The sequence below is a fragment of the Spermophilus citellus genome (assembly GCF_964194105.1).
Source record: "Spermophilus citellus genome assembly, chromosome: 15".
In the NCBI taxonomy this organism is placed as follows: Eukaryota; Metazoa; Chordata; class Mammalia; order Rodentia; family Sciuridae; genus Spermophilus; species Spermophilus citellus.
Window position 1 is genome coordinate 71,027,430 of NC_138195.1, and position 25,111 is coordinate 71,052,540.

Below are 25,111 nucleotides of genomic sequence, written 5' to 3' on the forward strand. Positions count from 1 at the left end.
TAGTACCAAAACCATTTCCTTAAAGACCAGATGTGTTCCCCCAACCCCAGAAGAACATAAAAACAGATGGTCTTAGGGTTAAATTTACTTTGTGAAGTATACTGAGGAGGGGATGGGGGGGTGTCTTTTGGCCCTCATAATTATAGGCTTGCCCAGTTCCTTAATGAAAAGGATAAAGTCCTCATTAGAATTAAAGCCACATATATATAGGTGCTTAACTCTACCTGTAGAAAGGAATGCATTCCTCACTACTCTGGGCTTTGATTCTTTGCGGGGATCAAACACATAATAGATCCAACAAGTCTCCACAGCACCCCATTATCACTGTGATCAAAAGGATCTTGTTTGCCATCCTAGATCTGGGATAAAAGCACATTGGAATGCAAACGAATTCTCACAGGCCACACAGGTTCCGTCCTTTGTCTCCAGTATGATGAGAGGGTGATCATAACTGGATCGTCAGATTCCACGGTCAGGTAGAAAATTTCCAATACTCTTTTGAACTCTGAAACATCCATTCTTTATCACAGTAATATTATATGTATCTGCATGAACATAGTTATGAAACTAAAGAAGAATAAATTACCAGCTTCCCCCGTTTTGTGTGTGTCAATCTAAAACAGAAAACTTGATTTAGGAATGATTGGGGTAAGTTTACATTTTTGCACATTTAAGAAACTATACAGGGCTGGGGATGTGGCTCAAGCCCTAGAGCGCTCATCTGGCATGCGTGTGGCCCGGGTTCGATCCTCAGCACCACATACAAACAAAGATGTTATGTCTGCTGAAAACTAAAAAATAAATATTAAAAAAAATTCTCTCTCTTTCTCTCTCTCTTTAAAAAAAAAAAAGAAACTATACATTCTGTTTTAATTTGGAATATCATCCATTATAGAAATTTATCTAGATACCTTTCAGTTCTTAACAAAAAATACATCACAGGGGAATGACATGAATGAAGCTTTCCTTTCAGGTGGTTTCCTTTCACGTAGATCTGGCATGTATTATCTCTTTAAAATGTATACAGGTGAGCAGTGCTCTCTTTGCCAGCCCCTCCCCTGCTATCTCTGCAGTTTTTAATTGCAAGCTTCACTCAGGGAGGGGCCCTCAATTTCAAAAGGCATTAGTGATTTGATGACACAGCCATTATGCTGCTGGAGTCCAGTGTAGCTCAAGTTCTGGGTACCAGCAGCACTGTTGGAAACCTCTGTGAGGAATTTTGCCTTAAGCTAAAGGATTTAGCAAGCATAATGCATCAAAAGTAACTTTAAGAGAAAAAAAAAACTGTGGGGGAGCAGTTAACTACATTATTGTCTCTGAAATCAAATGTTTCCCATTGGAAGTTATCCTCTGTGAATAGGATAGCTGGTTCTTGTCACATGATTTCAAGGCATAGCAAAACTAGTCCATGCAGTTGTGGACATTTAACATTTATAGATGCTTCATAAGAGCTAAAGCATTGTAGATACATTCATCATTTTTAGGATAAGATGTGATTTTTTTCTTTAAGTACTAGGAATCGAATTTAGGGTCTTGCACATGCTAGCCCCATGCTCTACTACTGAGGTATACCCCCAGCCCAGAAAATGACTTTTTTTTTAAAGGGGAGTTTAAATTGGAAAAAGGAAACATTATAGAAATTAAATCAATACTCAAAAATTAGAGTAATCAAAACAAAATATGACACAGAATTTCTCACACTTGGGCCCTCTCACTCTGTTGTGAAGGCCATATTTATGGTAGAAGGCTATTCTACCCTCTGCAAAGCACAGAAATGGGGGCTTAGACTTAGAGTCTGGGTAATCTTGGTCCTTGACTTGTGTGGTAAAACCTACAATCCCAAGTAATCAAATTCAAATCATTATTAAATCTGACAGAAGTGTCTTTAGTCCATGTCATTTCTGATTCCTGAGTGTGGTCAATGGGACAGGCACTAATGGTACTGTTATCAATCAAATTCTTCATTTAAAATGTCTTCCGAATAGTGTCATTGAATGTCAGAAGTTAAAAAAAAAAAAAAAAAGAATGTCAGAAGTTTTATAATAATAATCTTGAAGTCTGGGCCAAATTGTCAGGTGGTGGTGGCTGCTGCCCTCTGCAGCTTGCCCAGATTTCAAGTCTTAAGGATTCTACCCTCACAGCACCCCATTCCCTTCTTCCTCCCACTCTCCCTGTCCAACCCTCCCTCTGTCTGCTGCTTCCCTGTGTCTACTTCAGTTGTGCAAAAGAAAGGTAGAGTATAATACTTCCCATTAAAGTATTAGGGAGGGGCATGATGGTCATATATGGGTAACATGTTGTATCTTGAGTACCATCTAACTCTCAGGTATCCCTTCCAGAGTTTGGGATGTAAATACAGGTGAAATGCTAAACACATTGATTCACCATTGTGAAGCAGTTCTGCACTTACGTTTCAATAATGGCTTGATGGTGACCTGTTCCAAAGATCGTTCCATTGCTGTATGGGATATGGCCTCCCCAACTGATATTACCCTCCGGAGGGTTTTGGTTGGACACCGAGCTGCTGTCAATGTTGTAGACTTTGATGACAAGTACATCGTTTCTGCATCTGGGGACAGAACTATAAAGGTAATAAGGCATTTTTCAGTAAGTCCTCAACTTGGAGCCAGGCATGGTAGTTCACACCTATAATCCCAGTGACTTGGGAGACTGAGGCAGGGGTATCCAAGTTCAGGACCAGCCTCAGAAACTCATTGAGATCCTGTCTCAAAATAAAAACAAAAAAGGGCTGGGGGGCTGGGGATGTGGCTCAAGCGGTAGCGCGCTCGCCTGGCATGCATGCAGCACGGGTTCGATCCTCAGCACCACATACAAGGATGTTGTGTCCGCCGAGGACTGAAAAATAAATATTAAAAAAAAAAAGAGGCTGGGAATGTAGCTCAGTGCCACCCCTGGATTCTGACCCTTTTTTTAAAAGGGGAGTTTAAATTGGAAAAAGAAAACATAGAAATCAAGTCAATTACCATAAAAAATTCATAATCATAATAATGATAATCCCCCACTTAGTATAGGGAGTCTGTGAAAATTTGATCAAGGCAGCTACATATTTAAATTTCACTATAGAATAACTTAGTATTTAATTCAGACACTGGTGCTTGTGTAAAAAGGTATGAGTGAGACAAGTTGTACAACAGTTTTGGCTAGATATTTTGTTTCTATAATAATGGTGACAGGCTGGGTATATGATTCAGTGATCAAGCATTTGCCTAGCATATGCCAGGCCCTGGGTTTGATCCCTAGCACTGCAAATAATAACAATAGTAATAATAACAATAACAACAGTAATAATAAATTGAGTGTGAGAAGGGCAGGGAAAAATTTAAGTTCAAGAAAATGTATCTACCTGGGCGTGGTGTCACACACCTGTGATCCCAGCAACTAGGGAGGCTGAGACAGGAAGATTGTGAGTTCAAAGCCAGCCTCAGCAACAGTGAGGTGTTAAGCAACTCAGCAAGACCCTGTCTCTAAATAAAATAAAAAATAGGGCTGGGGATGGGGATATGGCTCGGTGGTTGAGTGCCCCTGAGTTCAATCCCTGGTTACCCACACACAAAAAAAAAAAAAAAGAAAGAAAGAAAAAAAAAATGTATCTAAGACTGGATTAACCCCATAAGGGCAAATTAATTGGATGAATGTTCTTGTGATAGTAGACAGCTTCAAATTAGCCCTGTTACCATGAAGTAAACTTGTTTTTTGTTTTACTTTGCTGCATTTTTCTGAGAAGTTGATGTCCCATGGTGGGTCAGCGCTGATACCTGCTTCCCCAAGATTCCAGTTGTCATTGATTTCAAAATCAGCTGCTTAATGTCATTTTCTGTCTCAGGTGTGGAACACAAGTACTTGTGAATTTGTAAGGACCCTAAATGGACACAAACGAGGGATTGCCTGTTTGCAGTACAGAGACAGGCTGGTGGTGAGTGGCTCCTCTGACAACACTATCAGGTGAGCAGCAAGTGCTCTTTCCCAGAAGGAATCAGTATTATCCTCCCATTCAATAATTGTTCACAGATCTTACAAATCTTTAACTATGTTATATTTATAATCAAATATTTTTCCTTTTTGTGTCTTTTTACAAGTCAAAAGTTTTGCCCCAAGCAGAAAAGTAGCACAACAAAGGTTTTTGTTGTGTTTCCTTCTTGTAACAGTTTTGTCACCAGATAGACCTATTTTAGAGGTACTGCTTTAGTAAGGAAGTAAAACAGGTAGATAGAGGTTTAAGGCCATTCTTGTACAATTTCTTTTGTCTGCTGTTGAGAAATGCTGATAAATAATAGGTAAGGGAAAATAAGAAAAAAAATAATAGGTGGGACTTTTCCCTTTGTTGCTGTTATTAAATATATATATATATATATATATATATATATATATATATCCCTACTACAAATTGTGTGCTCTTGTCTTAGAATTACATAATTGGCCGGTCACCTGTCTTTAAAATCATGAGGTATCCACAAAATGAAGTACTTTTTTGTATGTTTTTCCTCATCTCAAAGATGAATGACACAGATACCATTAGAATTTGGAAGATTTGGGCTGTGGATATAGCTCAATAGAGTGCTTGCCTTGCATGCACAAGTCCCTGGGTTCAATCCCCAGCACCACAAAAATAAAAAAGAATTTGGAAGATTTATCTGTTCTCCCCCTCTCTTCAATTAAGAAGTAAGAAAATAAAAAGGCCATTTAAAAAAAAACAACAGCTTAAGAAATAGAAAAGCAAAACAGAGCTATTGTTATATATCTAAGGAAATTATCATTCCTCGAAATCACTTGAATTGTTCTAAAAGCATACAGTTTTTTAAATTATTATACAAAACTCCTTCAGAACTGGCTTCACATTTCCATTACATGGAAAAGACTACCTTGAGAGCAGAGAATGTTCCTCAGTAGCAGAAGTGGAGATGCTTTGTGAGGGCCAGATGTCACTGACAATCTACATCTCATTCTTATTGATTTCAGGAAGCATTGCTCTCCTGACCTGGTCATTTCCTTCCTAGGAAACTATGTGCTTTGAATTTGTCCTTTTTATTCCTGAGAGAACATGGATACAGAATTATAGAAAGCATTGTGCTTTGAAAATACATAATGAGGGCTGGGGATGTAGCTCGGTGGTAAAACACGTGTGAGGCACTGGGTTCAATCCTCAGCACCACATAAAAATAAATAAAGATACTGTGTGTTCATCTACAACTAAAAAAAGATTTAAAAGAAAATACATAATGTATTTGAACTTAAGTCATACATTTTTCTGCCCAAGTTATATGGCAGAGAGGAAATAAATTATACTGAAAGCCATATACTTTTATATGAATGGTTATTGATCTCAAATTTTTGTCTTTAAAAGACATAATGAAGTATATCATTGTAACATTCCAAGATTAGAAAAGAACATATGAAAATTGACTTGACTCGATGTTCTCTTCCAGATTATGGGACATTGAATGTGGTGCATGTTTACGAGTGTTAGAAGGTCATGAGGAATTGGTGCGTTGTATTCGATTTGATAACAAGAGGATAGTCAGTGGGGCCTATGATGGGTGAGTTTGCTAACAAGGTTAAAAAACAAATCTAAGGACTGAGGGAATAACTCAGTTGTAAAGTGTATACTTAGCATGCATGAGTCCCCTGGGTTCAGTCCCCAGAACAAAAAAAAAAAATTTTTTTCTCTGTCCTCATCTTAATTCTTTCTAGTTTATGATGTTAAATATAATCTTTCCTTATTTCTAAAAGTTTATACATTGTACAGTATTTCTTTAATCTATTCATTAATCTCTACATTGTTTATTATTTTCTCAAATATTCTTTCCAGTTATTGTACTTGTTTTGCACTGACTTATTATTATTTTAGTTATTTGATTATATCTTGGTCTATTTTTGCCTTATAAAGCAAAAAATCATACAAACCCAATATGACATATGCATATAAAATGGTAACTTATTAATAAATGGAAATACTCAAGGGCAGTATCTAAGGCCTTGAATTTGATCTCTTGATTTGGGGGTGGGGCAGATACTGGAGATGGAACCCAGGTCCTCATGCATGCTAAGCAAGTACTCTTCACACCCCTCTTTGATTTGGAATTCTTTGAGTGATTCCTAAAAGTTAGTCTTTATTTTCTTCAGCCTAATTTCCAATGGCTTTAGAATCCATTCATGCTATGAATGGATCCTGTGTCTAACAATAGTAAATACAAGTAAGTGAATATAAAAAGTTACCCATTTAGGGGCTAGGTTATAGCTCGCAGTAGAGTGCTTGCCTCGCACATGTGAGGCACTAGGTTTGATCCTCAGCACCACATAAAAATAAATAAAGTAAATATATTTTTTAAAATTTGATGAAGGGGGTAAGAATGTCTTTTTTTTTTTTAAAGTTACCCATTTATGAAGTATTGTATTTTTTTTTTTGTTAAGGTTCCTGATTTGGGGTATGGCAGGGGGAGCAGGCTATAATTCAAATATTGGCAACTATTTAAATATCAGAAACTAGCAATATTATCTTAGTTCTCTGCTGACTATATAGTAAGCTGACCCAAGCATCAAAAAGTATAACCAGCACTTCCTCTGCTTTGAGTCAGCCATCACTGTCCTACCCTTGAGAAACTATTCAAGCTGTAATGACATGTTCAGATAGGTCAAGGTTAAGGCTTTGGACTGTCTGTACCAACCTTTTTTGAGGTTTTTCTTTTGTATACCTTGATTTTTGGAAGAGGTGAATTTTTCCTACTTAAATGGAAACATAAGTGTTTTCTAATATAAAATCTAGAATTCTTGGGCTGGGGATATGGCTCAAGTGGTAGCGCGCTCGCCTGGCATGCGTGCGGCCCGGGTTCGATCCTCAGCACCACATACCAACAAAGATGTTGTGTCCGCCGAGAACTAAAAAATAAATATTAAAAAATTCTCTCTCTCTCTCTCTCTCTCTCTCTCTCTCTCTCTCTCTCTCCCCCCCACTCTCCCCCCCCCCACTCTCTCTCTTAAAAAAAAAAATCTAGAATTCTTAAATGGATCTCAGTCCTCCAGAATATGTGAACATTCTTAGACCACAAAAAAGGTACCTCAGAGTTGTAGATGTCTAGTTCTGAGTAATCTCTTAAGAATTCTAATACACGAGAGCTCTTTGGCCTAAAGTGTAGATATAACTTGGCTAAAGCTAACTTATTGCTAATTTTTAGGTTAATCATTTACATTTTTCCTGTTAAGACCAATAACCCTTACCCAAGAATGAATGTAAGAACCAACTTTAAAAAAAAAAAAGAATATTATTTCTACGAGTTGCATTTTTAATATAAACTGTATTTACCATCCATATTGATTACCATGACTTTTTTCTGTCATTTTCCTGTGTTCCCTTAATTTTGCTTCTGAGATTTTGATCTCCTTTTTGGTTTTTAGAAAAATTAAAGTGTGGGATCTTGTGGCTGCTTTGGACCCCCGTGCTCCTGCAGGGACTCTCTGTCTACGGACCCTTGTGGTAAGAGCCTTATTGTTGGTGTGGTAGGAAATATAGACCTGGATTTGAAAGTTAAAATCTCATAAAATCTACTACTAAGTGTAAAGTCCTCTAATACATAACAATAAAATATATTTATGTAGTGCCTTTCATCCAAAAGTGCTTTAGAGACTATACATGGAGAGGAATGTGGCAGCTGTTTAACAGCTGCACAGCAACTCTTCAGCAGTATAGTACAGGAAGTGAATAAGAATTCTGTGTCCATCAGAAACAGCAAGTGGGGGATGGGGGGGGTACTAAGGAAGAGAGAATATAATTACTCAAATTGGAACCTGTCCAGAATCTGAGGACCAGCACACCTGTGCCTGCAAAAAGTACCTTGGAAATATAAGAACCCTCTGATCAACCCTTAGTTTTGCATCCCATTCATGGGATAGTGCCTCCCATAACTTAAATTCCATCTTAGTTATTCCCTTTATGGCCCCGTCTGAACATCTTGACACGGGAAATGAGTCAAAAAGAAGAATGTCATCTTCAGAAGCACTATATTATTTACCATTTTGTTACCAAGGGTCTAGATTGGCAAATACTGAGATTAGAAGATTAGGTGGGGCCCCAGAATGGACAGAATCTTTTATATGACTCAGGAGAAAGTCAAGAGCAAGCATTCAAAACCTGATGTACTAAATCCTGACTCTCAACATTGTGGTCTCTGCTCTGGAAAAGAAAGGGGGGATGTGTTTCTTTGTTTTCCTTGTTGGGTTTAAAGCACATTCTTTTAGCAACAGACAAGCTTTCCCTGCATGTTTCACACATGTCTTTTGAAATGTATAACTTTCTTTCATTTACAATAATTTTGACAAATCTGGTTTTTGAGATATAACTTAAATGCAGCAAAATTTATCTTTTTTCTTAGTGTACTTCCATGAATTTTACTATTGTAAAATGAAGTTAAGATACAGAACATTTCCATCATCCCCAGAAGTTCTTTTATGCTTCTTCATATCAGTATATTCTCCCAACCCCTAACAATTATTAGTAACCATTCATCTGATTTCTATCCCTAGTTTTGCGTTCTTACAAATATCATATAAATCTTAGTATGTAGCCTTTGAGTTTGGCTTTTTTCACTTAATCTTCAACTAATCAATGTTTTTGCATGTGTCAGTACTTTGTTCCTTCTTATTGCTGAGCTGTATTCTGTTGTGTGTATGACCTAGTTTGTTTTTTCTTTACCAGTTAACATTTGGAATGTTTCATTTTTGTTGACTTAGAGTAAAGCCACTGAATAATTCTTCTACAGATTTTTATGTCCATACTGTTTTCATTTCTCTTGAGTAAATATCTAGGAGTGCAATTTCTGAATCCTGTTATACATTAAAATTCAAAGGAAACCACCAAGCCACCTCCCAGAGTGGCATTTTTTTTTCTTAACAATATATGAGAGTTCCATTTTTCCACGTCCTTGCTAGCCTAATTTAGTATTGTTAGTATTATTTAAAAATTACAGCCATTTGAGTGAGTGTGCAGTGGTATCTCATTGTCGTTTTCATTTGCATTTCTGTGATAACTCATGATGTTGACTATCTTTTCACACATTTAACCTCTTATTGTGAAGTGTCTGTTCAGATCTTGTGACTGTTATTTATTGAATTTTTTTAAAACAAATTTATTAAGGTAAAATTAGTATCTAGTAAAGTGAACATACTGAAAGTATACAATTTAATCAGTTTTGACATGTATATACCAGTAAAACCATAGGTATTAAAGATATCCTCATGCCCTTTGGTAATCCCTTCTCATTCCATCCCATCCTACATTACTGTGCCTTAATCAAGCAGCTCCTGATCTGCTATCTTTCAGCATTTATTAGTTTGCATTTTCTAGGATTTTATGAAAATGAATCAATACTGTTTCTTTTTTGCCTCTTGTTAACCAAGCATAAATTACTTTGTGATAACCCATGTTATTGATATATATCAATAATCATTCTTTTTATAAAACTGTTGAAGCACAGTTGGTAGAGTGCTTGCCTAGCATGCACACGGCCCTGGGTTCAATCCCCAACACCATGAAAAAAAAATTATTGAGTAGTATTCCACTGTATGGTTATACCACAATTTATTCATTCACCAGTTGATGAATATTTGAGTTGTTCTCTTTTTTTTTTTAAGCTACTACTAGAAATAAAGCTTCTAAAGACATTTATATACATGTCTTGAGTACTTAACCAATATATATATATATATCACCATCTTTTTAATTTTTTTTATTCTAATAAGTACCAATAGTAGTACCTCATTATGGTTTTCATTTGATTAATAATGTTGATTAATAATGTCTAGCCCTTTTTATTTTTTGCGACAAGTTCTTGCTAAATTGCTGAGACGGGCTTTGAACTTGTGACCCTCCTGCCTCAGCCTCCCCAATCACTGGGATTACAGGCATGCACCACCATACCCACTTCTATTCATGTTTTTATTTGTCATCAATATATCTTCTCTTAGTGTAAAGTATCTATTTAAGTCTTTTTCTCATTTTTTAATACAGTAATTTTCTCATTGTTTTGAGATTCTTTTATATATTCTGGACTAAAAATCTCTTATCAGGTTTGTGATCTGCAAATATTTTCTCCCAGTCCATGGCTTATTAAAGTCTTTCTAAAAGCAGCTCTTGCTGTCACATTGGCACATGCCTGTGATCCCAGCTACTCTGGAAGCTGAGACAAGAGGATAAAAAAAAAAAGAGTTTTTGCCAGGCATGGTAGTATTCACCTGTAGTCCCAGCTACCCAGGAAGCTGAGGTGTAGGACCCCTTCAGTCCATGAGTTTAAGACCAGCCTGGGCAACAGAGCAAGCCTCATCTCAAAAAAAACAAAACAAAGCAAAATAGTACTTTTAAGTCTAGTGTATCAATTTTTTCTATTAGGACTTGTATTATTTTCTATTATGTCTTTAATAATCTTTTTTTTTATTATTTTTTAGTTGTAGATGGACACAGTACCTTTCTTTATTTTATGTGGTGCTGAGACTTGAACCCAGTGCCCCACATGTGGTAGGCAAACACTCTGCCACTGAGCCACAGTTCCAGCCCTTTAATAATCTTTACCTAATCCAAAGTCACAAAATTTTTCCCTCTGTTTTCTCTGGAAGCTCTATAGTTAGATGGTTTATGTTTGGTCTGTGGTCCATTTTGGTTTGGTTTGTTTGTTTGTTTTTGTTATTGTTGTTGAGGTGTTTTTGGTTTGGGTTTTGGGTTTGAGTTTTTGTGTGTGTGTACCAGGGATTGAACCCAGGAGCACTTAACCCCTGAGCCAAATCTCTATCCCTATTTTGTATTTTATTTAGAGGCAGGGTCTCACTGAGTTGCTGAGGCTGGCTTTGAACTCATGAATCCTCCTGTCTTAGCCTCCTGAGTGCCACTGTGTCTGTCAAGTTAATTTTTTAAAATAGTACAAGGTATAAATCAAAGGGGCTTGGGGGAGAAAGGCTCTTTTTATATCCAATGCTTTATTTGTTCATCATTTGTTCAAAAGGCTATTTTCTAAATAGTCTTTACAACCATGTCAAAAATGAATTGGGGCTGAGGCTGGGGCTCAATGGCAGAGCGCTTGCCTAGCATGTGTGAGGCACTGGGTTCGATCCTTAGCACCACATAGAAGTAAGTAAAATAAAGGCATTCTGTCCATCTACAACTACAAAAAAAAATTTTTAATGAATTGACTGTATAGATATGGTCTCTCTCTTTTCTATTGTCAATCTTGATCTACTATCATGCTTTCTAGTTATCTGAACTTTTTAGTAACTTGAAGTAAAGCAGTATAGTCCTACAATTTTGTCTTCTTCAAAATTTTTTGGATTCTTTAGATTCTTTGAATTTTCATGTGAATTTTAGAATTAGTTTGGCAAGTTGAACAAAGGAAAGTCTCCTGAATTTTTATTGGAATCGTGTTGGATCTAGATTGATTTGGGAAAAATTGATTTCACAATAGTGTATATTGAGTCTTCTTTTGATCCATGAACAGAATATCTTTCCATTTGTTTAGGTCTCTTTGAATTTGTTAGCAGATTTGTATAGCTCACTTTGTAAAGTTCTTGCATGTCTTTTGCTACATTTGTCCCTGAGTATTTTTTTTTAATGCTGTTGGATATAGTATTTTTAAACTTCAATTTCTGATAAGTCACTGCAAGTAGAGCTGGGGATATAGTTTAGCAGCAGAGTGAGTACTTGCCTAGTTTGCTAGTATGTATAAGGCTCTGGGTTCCCTCCCCAACACTAGGGGTGTTAAAAAAAAAAAAAAAGCAGAGGGAAGTGCTACTCACTGCAAATATATGGAAATATAAACTTTCACTTCTTTTCTAATCTATCTACTTTATTTTTAAATATACCTTTTTCCCCCCCAATTTCTTGTTTTATTACACTGGATCGCACCCCCAGAGCAATGTTAAAAGAATTGGTAAGAGTGAATGTCCTCCTTATTCATGATCTTAGGCAGAAAACATTGTCTTGCACTATATATGTGGAGAAGGGAGAAAGAGGTTGAGGGGATAGGGATGAGAGATGTCACCTGTGGGTTTTCATAGATATTCATTATTAGGGAATTAAGAAGTTCTTTTCTGTTTCTAGATTGCCAAGAGTATTTATTAGGAATTAATGTTGGATTTTTAAATGCTTTGTGTGTTCATCAGTATAGCAGTGTGGTTTTCCACTTTTATCCTTTTAATTAGTGTAGTACATTGATTTTATATTGTTGGATTCACTTTGCTGAAATCTTTTTGGGAGCAGGAGTATCAGGGGATTAAACTCAGGGACATTCAACTACTGAGCCCCATCCCTAGCCCATTTTTGTATTTTATTTAAAGACAGAGTCTCACTGAGTTGCTTAGGCCCTCACTAGTTGCTGAGGCTGGCTTTGAACTCTCGATCCTCCTGCCTCAGCCTCCCGAGCCTCTGGGATTACAGGCATATGCCACCAAGCCTGGCTCTTTGCTGATATCCTTTGGAGAATTTATTTGTGTTGGTGTTCATAAGGGGCATTGGTTTTGTTGCTTTTTTTTTTTCTTATGTTTCTGGTTGGCTTTCATGATAATGTGGTTTTACAAAATTACTTTGGAAAAATTCCCTCCTTTATTTTCTGAATTTTTCTAGATATGATATTACTCTTCTTTAAATATTTGACAGAATTTACCAGTGACACATCTGGGCCTGGAGTTTTCTTTGTGAAAGTTTTAATTACAAATTAAATTAAAATTAATACATATATGGTATTGGTCAGATTTAATGTTTCTTCTGGAATTAGTTTTAAGACATTATCTTTCAAGCAATTTGGTCATTTGATCTCTTTTATCCAATTTATTGAAATAAAGTTATTCATCATACTCTCTTACTATCTATAATGTCTGTAGGATCAGAGTTATGTCTGCTTTTTCTCGCTGGTTTTTCTTTTTCTGCCTTCTTAAGGTAGAAAACTTAGATCACTGAATTTGGCCTTTCTTTTTAATATAAACATTTAAAACTTTAAATATGTCTGTGACTCTTAACTACTGCTTTAGTTGCATCCCAGGAAATGTCAATTAAGTCAAGTTGGTTTATAATGTTATCTAAGTCTTATGAATATTTAGTGATTTTCTGTTTGTCTTTACCAGTTTTTTATTGGTACATTATAATTATACATAATAGTGGACTCATTATGCCATATTGTGTTCCCAGTTAAAGAGAGAGAATTTTTTAATATTTGTTTTTCAGTTTTCGGTAGACACAACATCTTTATTTTATTTTTATGTGGTGCTGAGGATTGAACCCAGTGCCCCGCACATGCCAGACAAGCGCGTTACCGCTTGAGCCACATCCCCAGCCCCTTCCTATGACTTGGTGATGGCTTTTTTTTTTTTTTTTTTTTTTGTGAGGCAGGGGTACTTGGGATTGAATTTAGGAGCACTTGGCCACTAAGCCACATCCCCAGCCCTATTTTGTATTTTATTTAGAGACAAGATCTCACTGAGTTGCTTAGTGCCTTGCTTTTGCTGAGGCTGGCATTGAACTTACGATCCACCTGCCTCAGCCTCCTGAGGGGCTGGGATTACAGGCGTGCACCACTGCGCCTGGCTTAACATAACTATGTCTATATATTTAAAATGAATTTCTCAAGATTCAGCGTATAATTGTGTGTTGTCTTTTAATCATTGTGACCATACCTGCCTTTAGTGGTGAGAGCTCTACTACTAAGCTACATCCCAGCCCTTAAGGACATTTTTAAATGGAAAAAATGAAGAGTAATTTATTTTTACTCAGGCCTTTACCTTTCTGTTGCCCTCCATTCCTTTGTATAAATCCAAGTTTCCATCTGATATTACTTTCCTTCTGCTTAAAGAACTTCCTTTTACAGTTCATATTCAGATATACTAGTAACAAACCTTCAACTTCTGTTTGTCTAAAAAGTCTTTATTTTGCTTTCATTTTTGAAAGATACTTTTGCTGGTTAAAGAATTTTAGGTTGACAACATTTTGCAGCTTTTCATTGTCATTTCATTTTCTTCTAGCTTGGTTTCTGATAAGAAGTTATTTATCTTCATTCCTCTGTATATAATGTATTTTTCCCCATGGCTGGTTGGGGGGGGGTTGTTTGTTTTTGTCCTTTTGGTTGGTTTGTTTGTTTTCAGACAAACCAGACTTCAGAGCAAGGAATGTTGATAAATGGGCCAGGTCACCAAAAAGACTTACAGTCTTTGATATATGTGCACCTAACAACAGAGCATCAAAAGGCATAAATAAATAAATAAATAAACGGAACCAAAAAAACTGACAGATCTGTTGGAAAAATAGGTGAATCCACTATTATAGTTGAGATTTCATCAGCCCCATCAGTAATTGGCAAATCTGGCAGACAATAAATTCAGTAAGAACATAGTTGAACTCAGTAAGAACATAACAGCACCATCATTCAGGTAGATATAACTGAGGTTTGTAGAATGCTTCATCCAACACATTCTTCTCAAGCTCACATGAAATGTTCACCAAGGTAGATAGTCCACAGTCTGGGCCATAAACATACTTTAACAAATTTGAAAGAATAGAAATCATTTTGGGCCCAGGTGGTGGCTCAGTGGTGTAGCGCTTGCCTAGCATGTGCGAGGCACTGGGTTCAATTCTCAAAACTGCATATAAGTAAATAAAGTAAAGATCCATAATTGATAACTTAAAAAGAAGAGAAATCATAGGATGCATTCTCTCAGACACAGTGGAATTAAACTAGAGATCAACAAGAGAAAAGTAGCTAGAGTATCTCAAAAAAATGTGGAGATTAAACAACCCACTTTTAAATAATGCATAGGTCAGAAAAATCTCAAGAGAAATTGAAAAGTATTTCAACTAAATGAAAATACAACTTATTAAAATTGGTGGGATACAGTGAAAACAGTGCTTAGAGGGAAATTTATAAGCATATTATAGAAAAGAAGAAAAATCCAAAATCAATAATCTGATCTCCTATTTGAGGAATCTAAAAGAAGATCAAAAAAGAAGTCCAAAACAAGAATAGAAAAGAAGCCAGGTATGGTGGCACATACCGGTAATCCAGCAGCTCAGGAGGCTGAAACAGAAGGATCAGGAGTGTAACACCAGCCTAGGCAACTTAGCAAGACCCTATCTCTAAATAAAATTTTAAAAGGAATATGATTATTAATAATCATTATCTATATGTAATGTTTTGGGCTCTATCCCTAGTACTTCCACAAAAAAGAGGACTCAATAAAATTGAAAACAGGAAATCAATAGAGAAAATCAAGACCAAAAACTGGTTCTTTGAAAGCACCAATAAAATCAATGAGCCAGAAACTGAGAAAAGACACAAGTTACTAACATAAGGAATAAAAGAGAATGACATTACTACAGCCTCCATGAATATTGAAAGGATTACAGAGTGTGATGAACTACTCATGCCCACAGATTTGGTCTTCTAGATGAAATGGACCAGTTCCTTGAAAGATACCATCTGCCATAATTCACATAAAAAGTAGACAATCTTATCTGTCAAGGTTGAATCAATAATTAAAAACCTTTCAAAACAAAGAACACCAGCCTCAGATGATGGGTTCACTGGTGAATTTTATCAAATACATTTAAGGAAGAAATTATTCCAATTTTCTGCAATCACTTCTACAAGTAAAAGCACAGTGAATAAAAACCCGTTTAATGAAGCCAGCATAATCCTAATACCAAAACCAGACAAAGACATTACAAGAAAACTACAGATCAGTATTTCTCATGAACATAGACACTAACTAGTATGTGAGCTTGTTTATATCTTGAGAATAATGTAAAATTATGCAGTCATTATGAAAAATGATGTATGGTAATTCCTCAAAAAAATAAAAGATAGGATCACCATCCAGCAGTCCCACATCCAAGTATATATCTAAGAGAATTGAAGGCAGGACTTTAAAGCAATTTATACACTCACATTCATGGCAGTCTTGTTCACAATTAGCCAAGAAATGGAAGCAACCCAAGTGTCCATCAACAGTGTGGTGTCAGGTATATACTATAGGATGTCACTTATATGAAGTATCTAAAGTAGTCTGATTCATAAAAACAATGTAGAATGGTGATTGCAAAGATGGGGAGACAGGGAAATAAGGACTTGTTTAACGGATATAGAGTTTTAGATTTGCAAGATGAAAAAGTTCTGAAGATCCCATTTCTCAACAATGTCAATAGATTATTGAACCATGCACTTAAAAATGGTCAAAATGGTGAATTTTGTCTTATATTTTTGCCACAATTAAATAGGCAAACAAGTTGCATGACAAATATTACTTTTTTAAGTAGAATTTTTATTAATATATTTGATTCATATTTAAAGATGATATTGTTACTAATCTTGTCTTAGTTCTTTCACAGTTTCTGAAATTATATAAAAGGTAGTAATATGTCAATAAAATGAATAACTCTTAAATTTAAAAAAAAATCCCCAAATATGAGCAAATTGAATCCAACAATGCAACAACGTATAAAGAAAATAGTAACACCATGACTAGGTAAGATTTATTCCAAATACAAGGCTGATTCAGAATTCAAAAATTATTTAATATAATCTATCATATCAACAACCAAAGAAGAAAAGTCAGATGATTTTATCAGTAAATGCAGCAAAAGCACTTGACAAACACACATTCATGATAAGACTCTGAGAAAACAAGGAAAGGAACTTCAACTTCTTAAAGAAAAATACTAACTAAAAGCATAATAAAATAACCACTAGAGACCTATCAAAACTAAACTAAAAAAGAATGGCAGTGTTGCGTGTTGATAAAAATGTGAACAACTGGAACTCATACATTATTGGTGGGAATATAAATTTACACAACTTTTTTTTCCTCTCTTAAGTGATATAAATTTAAAAACACTTCAGTAGTATCCCTGAAGCTAAAACATACATGTTCTCCATGGACCAGAAGTTCTGTTCCTAGGTGTAGTAAATGCGAGTGTCCATTGAAAGGCCTATGCATAATCACAACAGCTTTATTTACAGTAATCAAAAACTATAAACTGGGGCTGTGGCTCATTGGCAGCACACTTGCTTCGCATGTGTGAGGCACTGGGTTCGATTCTCAGCACCACATATAAATAAGTAAAATAAAGGTCTATCAACAACTAAAAAAAAATATTTAAAAAACTATAAGCAGCCCATATGTCCAATAGGAGAAAAGATAAATGTAGGATATTCATACAGTGGAATATCAGCCAGTAACAAAAATAAATATATAAATCACAAACTACTGTTTTGCATGTAACAGCAGAGAAGTATCTTATAATGTTGAGTAAAAGAAACTCTGGCACCAAAGAATATGTAGTAGATGGGTGTATTTATGTGAATTTCAAGATAGGTGAAACAAATAAATAGTATTAACAATAAAATGAAGTAATATTGACAGTAAGGGGCATGAGAATACTTTGCACTATGTTGTTTACTACCAGTGATGTACTAGACCAGGCTCAGACCCACTTGGTAAGAGTCAACCATTTGATTTTCATGAATTTGGAAGCTGGTTGATAAACCATGAAAATCTATAAATGGTTTTACAAATTGAGGAAGTTCAGGAAGCATCTACCAACACACCTCTTATTATTGCTCATACCCCTTAGTCTCTGTAGAAGAAACTTAGAGACACAGGGAGAATAAGGCTAGGGAAGTACCAAGAAGGGTGCTCCTCTAGGCCAAGCCAAGGAGAGTTGGCAATGAGAAACTAGGATGCTATTTACTGCCTTAACTAAAGATTATTACTTTACTTTGTGAAATCAGCTGCCCAGTATTTGACTTTTCCATTCTGCCTTTAGCCAAATCAAGTTTTCCCTCTGTATTTTTGAAACAACTAAATGGTAAAGAGCCTTTCCATAGGTGTCTTTAGATATAAGGCTGAATTTGTGCCCTTTTGGTTTTGAAGTATTTCAAATTCTTACCCTTTCGTTTCTGCTTTAGGAGCATTCTGGAAGAGTTTTCCGACTCCAATTTGATGAATTCCAGATTGTCAGTAGTTCACACGATGACACAATCCTCATCTGGGACTTCCTAAATGATCCAGCAACCCAAGCTGAGCCCCCCCGCTCCCCTTCTCGAACATACACCTACATCTCCAGATAAACAACCATATACTGACCTCATACTTACCCAGGTATAAAAACAACTGTGCATATGGCACTGTGGGTAGAAAATGGAATATTGGCTATAAGGTGTACTCCTCTTGGAGCTTTCTCATTCTCAGTCCCTTTGTCTCACCAAACCCTATAAAGCAGGGAAAGCAGACAGTGTGTGAGGACAGGGCAGGGGTTGCCCCACTGGGCACTGCTTTTACCAAGATAGCCAGGCTCATTTCTAGAGGATTCTGGAGTTCTCCCTGAGTAGTAGAATGAACCATTCCTGCTCCAGAGGATAGTTTAATAAATGAAATAATATTTGAACCAGTTTGAAATCTTAAGTAATGACCAAGAGAGCCTATAAAACAGGAGCAGCTACTCTGAAGTTACCAAGAGTTCCATTCCTCCCTCTTAGTTGTCCAGCCCTTCTCTGAGGCAGGTAAAAATCCTAAAATATCTAGGTTTTTTTTATATTTGGGTATATTCAGATCATACATGGTCTCTTCACAAATGCATTGGGTTATTGAGAATTCAGGAAATTTGGTACCAGCTACAAGGGAGTGTTGCTGTCATTTCTCGTTTCCCACACTGGTTGCAGCTTTTTTGTCAGAGGTACACATTGACTACATGTCTGCACCTCTTTCTGTAGTGTTCCTTCTAAGGTGGTGTCCAGCCCCTCTCATAGAGGACAGTTTCCTTGTTCCTCAGCCTCCTTAGCCAAATTACACAGGTTATGTGCCCTCGGGCAAGAGACTTCCCAGACTTTAGTTTGCTCATGAGTGAAATGAGAGTGCAGATCCCACCTCACAGAGCTCTTGTGAAAACAGCCCAGAAATACTATTTGTAAAATTCTTAGTGCCTAGCACATAATAAGCCTTTAGTGAAAAGTGGTCATTGTTATTAAATATTAGAATTATCATGTACCTGTCCCCTGTTCTTGCCAAAATTTCCTCTTCCTTAAACTTACAATATTTTGCATTTTTATGTATTTATTTATTTTCGAGGAAGAGGTACTAGGTATTAAATCCAGGGCATGCTAGGTATATGCCTGGCCACTAAGCAAAAATCCTAGTCCCCAATTGTATTATTTGTCCTAACTCTGATTGTTTGTCTCCTTCCTCTTCTCACCCCTAAAACATAGACATCCATGAGCATTTTGACTTATCTAAGCTCACTTCCCTAGCTGCCTTCTCTTTTCCCAGGATTTTAGCTCCCATCTCAATATAAATGACTCTCAAGTTTTAATCTCTAGTCTCACCTGCTACTTTAATCTCCAAGGCATGTGTCCAGCCACCATCTATACATCTGTCTTTGAAGATACCAGGAGCACTTCTAGTGCTTACATTTACAGTTCCTCTAGCCAGACAAAGGTTAGCTTCCCCAGATTTCCCCACTTCTCTCAATGCCATCATTGGGTTCCTGGCTACTCCAGCAGAACCCCAAGCTATTCCTGCCTGCTCTGCCATTTCAGGGAGAAGGTGAAAGGTTGATGCCCAACTATTGGTCACTCTTAACCTCAGGACATCAGAGTCACCGCTTGAGTACTAGTGCCCGGAGCATGTCAGCAAATCTCACCCTTTTTTAAAGTCCCCAGTTAGGCCTCTGACAGAAGTTCCTGTGCTGTATGGGCAGAAAGCAGCCATTGGGAAGGGCCCCCAAGCCTTTATTGCAATTGACAGCTAAGTGAATGTTCTGTTTTCACACAGGACTCATTAAAGTTGCAGTATTTAAGTATCTGCCAAGACCAGAATGAGCAACAACCGCAACAATCAAACTCCTACTTGGATCTCCGGACCAGTGAGGAGCAAGGCTTTGAGACTCCTATTAGGATATAGTTGGTCTACAGCCGACCAGGACAGTCTGCTCGGCACAGCCAACTGCTTCAGTGCTGCTATCAGAAGATGTCTTCTATCTTGTGTGAATGATTGGAACTTTTAAACCTCCCCTCCCCTCTTCTCCCCACTTCCCCTCTGCACCTGCTTCTCCCCCATTGGGTTCCAGACAAAGATGACTTATAAATATATTTAGTGTTTTGCCATAATCTCTCTTGCTTTGCCATTAAGCAGAACTAGTTTCCCCAGATGGCCCACATGTAGGAGACAGGAGGATGCAGCTTCCAGGCAGACAGGGCCCTGTGTCCCCCTGTTAACTGCAGGAGTGTCTACACCTGGCCAGAGAAACCCAGCCCACTATGTGTGGGAGAGACAGCACCCTGTACATCCTTGGGGGATGGGGGAGACAAATACACTGGAAGACCTGGGCCTCCTGTTTCCATCCTCTTTCTGTTTCTGTCCCTCTTCCCTCCCCACCAAGCCCTCTTCAACCTGAGAAGAAGGTGTGTGAAGAGAATATCCTCAATTAACATGAGGTGGATCAACTAGAAAATGCAACACTTGGAGCTAAATGTGTTCAATGACAATTTCAAGCCCAGGCTTTTGCTGCAAGTGACCATGTGGAGGCAGTGGATTCTCGAACATGATGCTCTCATCATATTTACAACTCTTCTCTTCTTCTTCTCCCCACCCAAAGAAGGGGAGGGGACAGAAGTTTCCTGGGCTCCATCAATGTCTGCATCTTTTCTGGACTCAGCAGTCTCCTCGATTCCATGTAGAGTGTGGAAAGGAGTTGCTGATTGCATTTCCTCTCATTAACAATTAGATGTGTAATAAAAAGCATTGTACTTCATCTTAAATCACTGGTAAGGCTCTGCCTACAGAAAGGTTTGAAAAGGCCAGAACCAGTCACTTGGTGCACTATGCATAATGGTTCACATCTTTGAATTCCTCCTGACTGCCAAGACTACTGGTGGAGTAGCTTAAGAGATGGTCAGGAGTGAAAGCTGACTTTTTTTCATTTAGGCCAGTAAATACCATCTCTCAGAAATCAATCTAACCTTAACCTTGCACTGCAGAACCTTCCTTCTACTTCTCCCAAACCCAGTATTTGCAAAAGGGCAAAGCTGCCAGAGAGAGGATCAGGGTGAAGTTTGGCACACAGGGTTTATTAATGGGCAGAAACTGCCTTCTCTTTCTTTTTCTTCCTCCTCTTGGCCTTATTTTGCTCTCTACTTTCCCAATCAATAAAATTTCTCTGGAAGTTGATGGACAACATACACAAATGGACCCTCTGTAAGGGCACTTGTGCCACACTATCCTGGGAGCACCATGGCTGCATACCCAGTTTGTTTCCCCAGGCACTAATGAGCCTACTGAGAGGTGGCCTGGGCACACCCCCAGGCCCTGAGGCCACAGGGCAGCCTCCTGTTTCCCTTGGAAGTTGAGCAATCAGGCCCTTTGCTTCTATTCCTAATCTACCCTGTTGAGTTTAAGAGAGCCACTTTTAACCAGCTGCTATACAAATAGAATGGAAGCCTGTTGGAAGTGACCTGTAGCCAGGCCACCTTTAGTGCAAGGGGGTGGGAGTGCATGGTAGAACATCCTCATTCTTCCCCCTGATTTGCAAGAAGGTGTTCCCTTCTCAATTGAATGTTGTCATTACATACAGAGAGGCAGGTTATACAAATGCAGTTTTTCTTTCCTGCTTCATGAATACTTTTAAAGCTTTTAATTTCAAATTATTCAGAAAATACTTCCCAGTGTAATGCCTATGCCTGGGAAATACTTTCTTCGTGTAATTCCCTTCCCAGCTATCCAAATGCTATTGTTTCTTACTTAGCCACTATCAGGGTTCCTTGTCTATTGTGTTGACTATTAATGGCTTTTGGATTGGTTAAGGATTTTGCTGCAGATGAAGATAGAGGGGTGTCAGCCCTGAAAAACACACAGGACAGACATGAAAAAGGCAAGGGTTTCAAATATATTTTTGTCCAATAGCCATAACTTTACTAGCCCTTCTGTTATATGCTGCTATTCCAAAATGGGAACAAGGCTGGGGATGTAGCTACATGACAGAGCATTTGCCCAGCATGTGTCAGGCCCTAGGTTCTACCCCAGCACTGCAAAATTTTAAAAAGTGGGAGCTGCTGACCATTCACTGCTGTCCAGGATTTTGCTCTGACATCTAGGTTCAGTGAAGGTGCATTGATCCTAAGGCAGTTTGAAGCTCTTCCAGTCTATCATACATGAGATCAGGGCTGGACCCTGCAGATGTAGAACCATTAGTTCAGTTGAGATTATTGTGCAAGTTGTCCTCTCTGCTGATGGAAATGGGAATGAAGTTAAGTGGTCTGAAAAACTTGAATTGTTCACATTTCTCAGCTCTGGGGGTCATTTACCAGTTCATTGTAGAAGAAATAATCAGGTAAGTAGAAGTTCATTTCCAGAGAAGGTAAACCCCACTTACTATCTCTGCATGATTTCAGTGGGAATTGATTATCACTAATCCCCAACTGGGCTAGAATAAATGTAAAGTTTGACCTTTTTAAAAAGAAAAGAGAAACAAAGGAAGTCACTACACATTTAAAGGAATGGTAGGAAAGGAGCCAAAGATGTCTCTTGGCTCTGAAATGAAGTATCCCTATTGTAGGTCTCTTTAAACTAAAATTCACTTTCCAATGAAGGGCCTGAAAGAAACCTTTTATAAAGATAGGCTGAAACCTTTCAAAGGCAGGTGCACTCAGCTGCACCTATTATAGACAGGTATGACCTCTCTGTTCACATTGAGGCTTCTTGGACAAGACCAGCCTGGTTTGCTGCTCATGTGTGTATTTCATTGCTAAGAATACCTTTTTACTTCCTTAAGTGCAATCTGAAAGTGTATGTGAATTATGGATAGGAGGCCTTTTATACTTGTCCCATGGCTAAAATCTGATGTGTCCTCACTTCAGAGACAGGGATTTTTTTTTTTTTAAACTCTGTAATGAAGCATGGCCCTCATAACTTGTTTTTGAACTGGAAAAGACACTTAGACACCCCTGAATCATTCTGTTAAAAAAAAAAAAAACACCCATTTTGGGGGGGGTTTGTTGTTGTTTTGTTTTGGTACAATTAAAGCTGCAAAGAAGAAAATAGGCACTCATCCCTTGCCGTTGGTCTGAACAACTGTGGTTGGTCTACTCTTTATTTAGCACTTGATTGTGTGTGGAAACAGAGGGCTTGGGGTTGAGGGTAGGGGTGGAACATATTAGAAATAATTAGGGCTACTTTTTTTTCTTTTCCTAGAATTGGATTAGATACCTTAGTATTATTGACCTTATCATCTTCATTTTGCCTTAGATGGTAATACTAAGCCCAGAAGTAGAAGCAGGCCTGAGGGGTAAGCTGCAAGTTCAATTCTGGGACCATCACACTCTTTGGTGATCAGGTTTACCATGTGACTTTAATCCACATTGCTGATTCCCCGTTTGGATGAGTTCAACAGACTTCCAGGTACATCCAAAACCCACCAGCTGGGTTGTCTCCCCATGTCTTGTCCACACAGCTGATCACTGACAGTCCAGAGCCCCTTATTCTAACTATAGTCTCAATCAGTGCTAGAAGGACAGCCCCCTCTCGGGAATAAAAACTGAACTTTGCTTCTTGGTATTTTTAACCTATGGTTCATTTATGACATCAGAAACCCTTGAGTAGAGAAACCAAAAGATAATGATCATGGCTGCCTGATTTCAGGTGGAACTTTCTGCATTGATAGCTGGAAACCCCTTCTATTGGAATTCGAGCATCTATGATCTAAAATTTCCTGGAAGCAGCTAACATTTGAAATATTTGTTGCCCAACGGAACCAGCTGGCTCTTAGTTCCTGATGGTTGTGCATGTGCGTTTTAATATGTTTCTTCCCCTCCTGAGCCTTCCCCTTCATGGACACTGAAGGAAAAGGCCAACTACAAGTTTAGACTTCTGGGTACTAAGGAAACTAACACTTTCCCAAATCAGTGACCACTGGAGCCCAGCCAGACTCAACTCTTGAGGGATGTTCAGTGGACTCCACCTGTGGGGACAGGCCTGTCAACAAATATGAGCTTCCCTGAGAGCTTTTGGTTGATTTGGCTCTTTGTTCTCTAGATTCTTAAGTACTGACTGCTTTAACTTCTGTGGTTATGTTATGGTGATGTGTAGTCAATGTATCAGTATGTTCACAACCTAGGTTCATGGCAATAGAGTGTGTTTGATTTTTTTTAACTGTTCAGAAAAAAAGTAATTTAAATTCCAAATATAAGATTAAAGTGAATTTTCTAAGTGTCTTGTCTCTTTGACCGAAAACCAAAAGAACAGTAATATTTCAGTGTACAAATCCAAGGAGTGCACAGTAGATACAGTACCTCTTAATACAATCTGATGTGAGAGAGAGAGCAAGATCAAGAGAAGCCAGGGCTGGGTGACATGAAGTACAGGGCCCCTGGCATGAAAGTTGTATTTCGTGTTGGGTCAAACTGAAGCCAAAGTGATACCTAATTTGCAAACTGGTGGTTATAGCCAACCACAACCCAACTTAAGCCCACAATTTAAGTTTTCCTCTGCCTCTCAGTAGGTGAGAAGACTGACTCCCTTGCATCCCACTTAATCCACTTATAGCCAAGTCAGCGCACCTCCAGGAGCATTTCCAGAGTCCACAAGTTGTAAGAATTGACTGCCTGAGTGGTAATATTGCTGATGCTCCCAAGTGGAACCCCACTTCCTCCTTAAACCAAGCCTAGAGAGTAGATACAAGATTGGAGCAGAAAAGCACTCTCCCTTTCTGCTTCTCCCTCTGTCGTAAGTAGGACCCTTGTTAAAATTGATTCCTATAACCTGTAGGCTTTTAAGGTTAATAATCTTCTCTACTTGGGGCTGGGATTGTGGCTCGGTGGTAGAGCACTTGCCTAGCACGTGTGAGGCCCTTGGTTCGATCCTCAGCACCACATAAATATAAATAAAGATATTAAAAAGCCTGGTCTCTACTTGACCAGGCTTGGTGTCCTTGAGCCTTTTTGCCTATCTCAATCTGAGCTCACCACTGTGGTCATTAAGGCAGACTCAGGCCGTGGTCATAATTTCTACCAGAGCCGGAAGACTGGCAGAGCACCAGGAAAACCCAGCCTTTTGCAGGTGAGAAAACAGCAAGAAAGGGGAGTCA

At 38.0% G+C, this 25,111-nt stretch overlaps 1 protein-coding gene across 8 annotated transcripts in view; it reads left to right on the forward strand.

Moving 5' to 3' along the window:
- BTRC (beta-transducin repeat containing E3 ubiquitin protein ligase) overlaps positions 1-24,200 on the forward strand; it is a 194,340-nt gene extending 170,140 nt beyond the window's left edge. For all 8 annotated transcript variants that reach the window (XM_081267076.1, XM_081267077.1, XM_081267072.1 and 5 more), the window contains 7 exons: positions 358-476; positions 2,340-2,589; positions 3,845-3,963; positions 5,445-5,555; positions 7,411-7,489; positions 17,946-18,138; positions 19,807-24,200. In XM_081267076.1, coding sequence (XP_081123202.1) covers positions 358-476; positions 2,340-2,589; positions 3,845-3,963; positions 5,445-5,555; positions 7,411-7,489; positions 17,946-18,107 — 840 coding nt within the window. In that variant the 3' untranslated portion in view covers positions 18,108-18,138; positions 19,807-24,200. The remainder of the gene's footprint in view (positions 1-357; positions 477-2,339; positions 2,590-3,844; positions 3,964-5,444; positions 5,556-7,410; positions 7,490-17,945; positions 18,139-19,806) is intronic.
- Positions 24,201-25,111: the final 911 nt, after the last annotated feature.